General features: G+C 49.0%; 1 protein-coding gene across 1 annotated transcript in view; it reads right to left on the reverse strand.

The window, feature by feature from the left end:
• The window catches only part of USF3 (upstream transcription factor family member 3), a 29957-nt gene extending 25299 nt beyond the window's left edge, over positions 1-4658 (reverse strand). The window contains exon 1 of the mRNA XM_063148426.1: positions 4582-4658. Within this exon, the coding sequence (XP_063004496.1) occupies positions 4582-4626 (45 nt within the window). The 5' untranslated portion in view covers positions 4627-4658. The remainder of the gene's footprint in view (positions 1-4581) is intronic.
• Between the last annotated feature and the right edge of the window lie 2879 nt (positions 4659-7537).

The following is a 7537-nucleotide window of genomic DNA, read 5'->3' on the forward strand; positions in this document are numbered from 1 at the left end:
TCCTTTTCTGCCAAGGTGCTTTCCAGCTGCATGGCCCCCACTGCATATTGGTGGACTGATCTGTCCTTCCCCAAGTGCAGGATTTTGCTCTTGTTGAGCTGCATGAAACTCCTATCAGCCCATTTCTCCAAGCAATAATGGGAAAGTACCTGTGATGATTATCATCCCCTGCTGCCCCAACTCCTTCAAAGTAATGCTGAGAGATGCAGCCTCTCCCCTGGCTCACTGGCACTCCTAACCCAGCAGGCCAGATGAGAACACCACTGCAGCTTAAAACTGACTTTGCAAAAGGATCACAGAGACACCCCACAATCCCAAATAAGTACACTGAAACAACAAGATTGCTTCTCATGGTGACAGTGCTGGCTTAATACTTGTGAAACTATGACCCAAGATGATGCCAAAACTAGCTAAGCTTCTCCAATTACACAAGAAGTCCCAAAATTTCCAGCAGGTGAGAGACTTACATGGAATCAGGAGGGATTTAACCTATTGATGCACAATATTTGAACATTCCTGAATTAAACCATCTCTGGATATTAGGGATACTCCAATAGTGGAAAAAATATGTTCCTGATTTGGAGCTCCATTTTACTACTGGAGTAGATGAGCAAGAAGAGCTGCAGCATGAAGCTTTGTACAAGAACTCTGTTCAATTTCTAGCTAACAGCTTCACTGATGCATGAAAGCAAAGCAGAGTCCAGCTTCAAGGGTGGAGGGCTGGAATGAATTGTCCCTGGAGTCCCACATTACAGACTACAGATGTAGACAGACACCCCAAATGGACAGTATTATTTTCACCTGAACTTCAGTTACTTGAAGAATAAACAAATCTTTAAGCTCTCCTCTCCCCATAAAACCCTTACACTTCTATTAACTGTGTCAGCAGGCTAATGGGCAATATTTTCTATAATATTTTCATGGCATTGCCCACCATACCAGAAGCTGGAAAAATGGATCATAGTTTCTGAGGAACCTGGATTGAGACCTAAAAGCTAATAGCTCCATACTTGGATCATTCCAGCCTCACTAGAGATGGACCCAAAGAACCCATTCAGGTACCAGAATACCGGCATGACTGAGATGTGCTTTCAGATGGAGCTGATTGCAATTCATGGTTTTCACGCTGGTCAGTTAACCTGACAGAAGCTCAGGGAACTGAGTGAGAAAGGCACTGGTTACCAGGAAGCATGGAACATTTTCAGCAGCCCAGTGCTTTCTTCTTATCTGAGCCACAATGGCATCTCTTACAATGGATGTAAGAGATTGCTATCGCGGGTCATGGCTGCAAAAGGAACTCATTCACCTTGGAGGACTAAAGCCATGGCTTTTCACACAGGAAACAAGCCCAGTTTACACACAATTTGGCAATCTTGTGCACACAGCAGAACCTCCTCTGTGCTTACTCCAAGCATGACAACGGCACTACACTGGTAGGGTGGCAAACCAAAGTACACTTGGATACATTATATCCACCCATAAAGGCTGGAATTGCATTTTAAACACCAAGTTAGGTCAGCATTACATAAACTGCACAACATTTCCTAATCAAGGAGCTGAGACCTTTACGTGTTTTGCTGTAATCTGAAATAACTCAAACACTGCTTGAGTTACTAAAATTGAATACATATCACAGTGCAGAGTTCCAGATGAGACAGTTTTCAATTAAATAACACTACTGAGCCATGTCCCTGATGGAAATGTCAGTGAAGCTGTGTATACAACCCAGGTTTTTAAATGAAAATGGATGTGTAAATGTGTGCATGCATACAATCTAACAGCTTTAGTGTTCCTAATCTTTTTGTAACAACTCCAGTTATAAATCTCAGGGCTCTGAAGAAGTGTACTTGCCTCCTGATGGACTGTCCACCCACAGTATTGCCAGTCATTTTATAATTCTTCATCTTAGTTGTGTTTGTGATTCCTTTAATCAAATGAAATCCCTCAGGAACATGTTTTCCTATTTGGAAAGGTGTCACTGTCCTTCAAAGTGGCACAGACTCTGTGGCACTTTTCACAAGTTCTTGTGACACAACCAACCACGATTCATTGGGAAACCCTTTGTATCAAATGCTATGCTTCTTATACCTCCCCCCAGCCAGGTGGCACTTACAAAGTTATTTTCAAGACCTTAAAAATTAAACCACAGAATGACTCTTGTCAAATTCAGCATGTCCCAGCCCTTCACTTCCTCGCATGTCTATTTCTTTCTGCAGCACCCAGCTTCAACTCATACATTGTATTAATCCAGATCCAAGGGGGACATCCTTGGTTACAGCGTCACACACTTTGCATCAAGGCACTTTGCAAATTAAAAGCGTGCTTAAACACTTGGGATGCACCATCCCAAATCTCTCTGCAGCCTAATTCATTATACTTCAATATGTGGAAGCCTGAGGTGTTCTTACAACTTCAGCACATGGGGAGAAGCCATCAACAACCAAACACTGCTCAGAAAAGCTCCTCTGTAACTCCTCTGCCTAAAAAGAGTCAGGAGCATCCCCCACATTCACTAAGAAGAGCAGAGGAGAAGAACAGCTGGAGTAGCTCAGCCAGCAGAACACATTCACAGAATCTTTGCCCTCTTGCTCCCAAGGTGTCTCTGACATTTCAGAGCACAGCTGAACTTCAGCTACAAACAGGAGCCCACCATGCACACAGCAGCCGGGCCAGCCGTGTCACAGGGCCACTCCAGGGCCAGTCCCTTAGCGTGTCCCTGGCCAGCTCCTCAGAACGCTGCTTCAAACACCAGACATCAAAGCAGCTGAGCCACTGCCAAAAACTTACATCCTAATTATCTCTGTGCAGCTGCCAGACTCCTCCAGGATCCACCACCTTTTTTCATCTACTCCGTTAAAATCTTCCCATGTATCCACAACCTAAGGGAATAAGTAATTTCCAAACACTTCAAAATCTGCAATGTTCTTGCACTGTTTCACATACTTGATGTGACATTTTGAACACAAGCACCTTAAAAATCATGCTCACAACATGAGCATTTTCTAAGCTTATTTCCCATTCAGTGGCAAACTTATTTTCAGTTGTCAAATGTATTTCATCCCAAAATGTACCTCTGAGTTATTGTTATGGCACTAATTGAAAATCAAAAATTAAAGGTTCAAGATCTTTCTAATAAAAAGGAAGTTTCATAGGAAGTTTCTTCTTTCTCATTTCTCTGATTACTGCACACAGTTCACGAGCAATGAACAAGGCTCTGCAGTTGTTTGAAGTGCTACATAACACAGTCACATAAATAAGATGGTCCCAATGACTTGTATATTAAAAGTAAAGCGAAAATCATGCCTCTAAAACAAGCTGCTACATCACCTGACTTCAGGATGCTTAACTGTGCCATCATTATCTCTGCTAGAAGTGCTTAATAATTGCATGTCTAGGTGAAGTCTAATAGAAGTCCAAGATTTTATGTGAAAAGCAAAAACACAGTTTTGTGATTTTTGTACTTATGGGCAGAAACTCAACACATCACTGCTCCCTTTTTCTTTGCCTTACTTCCAATTTTTCCCTACAGACTCCCCTGGACAAGGGGCACCACGTGCCACAGCTGTATCCAGCTATAGCTATGTCAATGGACTCAGCTCATTTGAGCTGTCACAGGGAGCTGCATTTGAGCTGTCCTGCCCTTAATGCGAGCAGTACCTGTGAGCTACAAACACTTCTGTGCCTGTCGATGTTGATTCCCACGAAACCGAAGCCTTCCAACTCTTTAAAGCCCCTGCTAATGGCAAATTCGACCGAAATCGGCCGGAGAGCTAAAATTAGCAGGCAGAGAAGGAATAGACAGACACATCCATCAGACTTCCTTCCTTCGGAGACCAAGCTTACTACACGGGAAACGTTAGCCACGAGTGACCGAATTCTAAGCAAGAAAGCTGTCCCTGAGGCACAGCATGCCCTGAGCCCGTAGGGATCCCATCCCGTGGGGGTGGCACTCGACACGAGCACCCCGCCGCCATGCACGGAGCGGGAAGGGGCCGGGATGCGGGAAGGGGCCGGGATGTGGAAAGGTGCTCGGGATGCGGGAAGGGATGCGGGAAGGTGCCGGGATGCGGGAAGGTGCCGGGATGCGGGAAGGTGCCGGGATGCGGGAAGGTGCCGGGATGCGGCGCAGCGCCCGCCTCTCGCTGCCTGCCGAGCGAACTCCGCGATCGGGGGCTCACGCTCGATTGTCTCGCAGCGCCCAGACCGCAAAGCCATGGAACCACGCCGCTCCCCAAGCCCTCGCCGCTGTTCCCCCGACTTTCCCCCAGCCCAGCCCCGGCCCGCAGCCGCTCCACTCCGGGCAGCAGAGCCCGGGCACCGCCACCGCGCCGCGCCCGCCGGGGCCGCACCGCCACGGGCCGCCCGCGCTCTGCAGCTGCGCCCCGGCCCGTCCCAGCCCCGCGGCCGCTGCCCGGGCCGGGCCGGGCACACCGGGGCCGGACAAAGGGGCACCGGCCCCACCGGCATCCCGGGCGAGCGCGGCCCCGGCCCAGCGCGGCGTCCCGGTCCCGCTGCCGCGGCCGCTCCGGGCCCCTCTCCTCCCGCTGCCGCTCCCGTCCCCGGTCCCCGGCCGGCACTCACGGTCGGGCCGGGCGCGCTGCGCGGCGGCCCCAGCGCCGGGACCATCCTCCGGCGGGCGGACACCCCGCGCCAGCCCCGCCGCCGCCTCCGCGCCGCTGCCCGCCCGTGCAGCCCACCCTGCTGCTCGCGCCGCAGCCAATCACCGCGCGCGGGGCCAGCTCTCGCGGCCAATCAACAAGCGCAGGGCCGGAGGGGGCGTCGCTCGCCCTCAACTGGGCGGGGCGGAGCGGGCGCGGGCCAATGGGCGCCACAAACATTGGCGGCGCGGGCCAATCAGAGGGCAGAGAGGCAGAGACTGGCGTCAACAAGGTAAGGTGGCCGAAACAGGAACTGGCGGGGAGCGGCGTCCCGGGCGGCCAATGAGCGCAGCGGGAAGAGGCGCGCGGAGGGGCGGGCGGCAGCGCTTAAAGGGGCCGCGCCCGCGCCGGGACGGGACGGGAAAGGAAAGGTTGCGGCGTTGGGTCGGTGCTGAGCGGCACCACCGGCACCGGGAAAGGACCGCGTGTGAGAGAGCGCCGCTCGTTATTTTGTGCGTGTTGCTGTCAGATGAAACAATCCCGTCCTGCCAGGGTGAGTGACCCGAGCGCTGCCCTTGGCCGAGCGCAGCCGCGGGCTGTGAGAGCCCTGAGCAGCGCAGAGCAGCGTCCGTGCCCCGAGCTGCTGCCCCGCGCCATCGGCACTCAGCGAGCCGGGACGGAGCGGCCAGAAGAGATAAGGCTGGCTAAAGGTTTGCTACATAGAGCTGTCCACGAGGAGCCAACCACGTCCTGTGGCTGTTCTGTGCCATGAGTGATGCTTTAATGGACATTTTTTCTTAACTTTGTCACATGCACTGCTCATGTTTAGCACTGGGAAGAAGGCGCTCCATCCATCTTCCTCATGAGTTAAATCGGAGTTTAGGAAATAAGGGACTGTAGGTCATTAACCACTCCCCACGACCTCACTTTTTGCTTCCTGCTAATACCTAAATTCAGTGATCATCCCTGATAAGGCAGCTTCCCAGTTCCAGCTCAACTGCTTCCCTGAGAAAGCATCTTGTATCCATATGCCTTCGTACAACATAATAGAGCAGGGACAAGTTTCTGAAGCATTGTCCAAGAACTCTGCTGCTGCTGAAATGAGTCATAGCAGCAATCAGATGTTCAATAACCCAAAGCCTTTTGTTTTGAATAGCTGCCACTTGCAAAATAACCTCGCAGCTGACATTAAGTGAAAAGCCCATTTGCGAGCTGTGAAGAAAATTGAGGCCCAAGCTGTTTTTGCAGAGGAATTCTAACATTACTATAAATACCAGCTTGAAAGTGCAAAGCAGGAATGTAAATGCACTTTTTTGCTTTTCATCATCTTTGGTTCTGATATGACAGAGCCAAACTGGAAGACAAGTGAAATCTGAAATGCCACTGCTCCATCAATTTATTCCAATATAAACTGAGGGGGGAGATTTTTCTTCTAAAGGGTAGTGTGCTTTTTTGGTGAAGATTTTCACTAAATAGACACCCCCACCCAAAGCAGCAAAACCAAGCTTACCTTCTGACACAAGCAGGTTGTGATCTACAGTGTCTGAGTTCATAAGCGGTCAATACCAGTACAGGGTTAAATATCTGAAATACTGTGGCAAGAATCCAGCAGCAGGCAAAAATCCACAGGTGAATATCACACACAACAAGAACCTACCTGTTTCTCTTGGAGAATATAAATTTACAATTTTATGGCAAGATGGTTAAAAAAAATGAAGAGCTTGCAAGGAAAGCTTTACATTGGATAGATAATTTGACATTCTTTTGACAAGTCAAGAAGTTTTTGCAGCTTTGAGATAGTCTTAATCAAGAACTTTGCAATTTTTTAAAACTTTTTTTTATTATTTAAATTCTTGGCTGTAGTGCAGGTCTGGGTTCAATAATTAGCGAGCAGTACTGGCCTAAGTCTGTATGATGTGAGCCAGCAGCTGAGAGGCAATCAGAACACAGGTCAGTGTATCTTTCCCAGTGCAGGAGTTTCTTGGACTATGGGTCATGTACATTCAAGGGAGTGAAAGAAAGCTGGCAACTCAGCAGTTTAGAGAGCTTCAGCTGGTGGTGCCACAATGCCTTCGGGCAGAATGGCAGCAAAGGTGAATGCTTTTACAGTGTTAAAGCACTGAGGAGGAGGGAAGGAGGCAGAATGAAAAGAGAGGGATAGAGTAACCATTCCATTATCTGTTTGAATTGATGCCTCTTTAGGGGCAAGAGAAAAGAACACAAGGCAGGACATTTGTCCCTTACAAAGCATCTGGATTAGACACACTGAATAGATTTAGAGAACCCCTATGGAAAGGAAAGCAACACTGCCAGAAACTGATGACAATGCTCATCTGACAAGATTGGTTCGGTAGATTCTCAAAAGGACTTCACATAAGAGGTTTTGGACAGGGATTTTTTAAAGTAATCCAAGATACTGCAGGATCAGAAGATAATGTCCTCACAGGAACAGAGAACTGATGAAAAGACAGAACAATCCCAGTGTTCCACATGAAGTGAATGACTGACCACTCACTCACTCGATCCTGGTGTGGTAACTGTTCTTGAAGTAGTTGTACCAGTAACAAATTAGAGACAACAGCACATCTGAGTGATTACAGAGGTGCCATAAATACCCAAGTTCTGAATGCAGTGAGGGGAATGGGAGTGCCTGTAGAACCAGCACAGCTTTGGGAAAGCACAACACAAATGATCAGGAGTACCTGTTAGTTTCCCTGTAAAGGACAACTCAGTTATCTGGTGTTGAACAGATGGATGAGGAAGGAGAAGAAACACAAAACAATAAAAGCCAGACGGTTTGGAGAACAGCTGCAGCAGTTTAAGTACAGCAAAGGTTTTCCAGCCTCTGCAGCTGCTGGTGAGGCTGGAGTGATGAAGGCTGCACTTCTGGTAGCAGTTCACTTCCAGCTGTGCCTTCCAGGCCCTCCAGCAGAGGTCGG

This window comes from Melospiza melodia, chromosome 2, assembly GCF_035770615.1.
Source record: "Melospiza melodia melodia isolate bMelMel2 chromosome 2, bMelMel2.pri, whole genome shotgun sequence".
NCBI lineage: Eukaryota > Metazoa > Chordata > Aves > Passeriformes > Passerellidae > Melospiza > Melospiza melodia.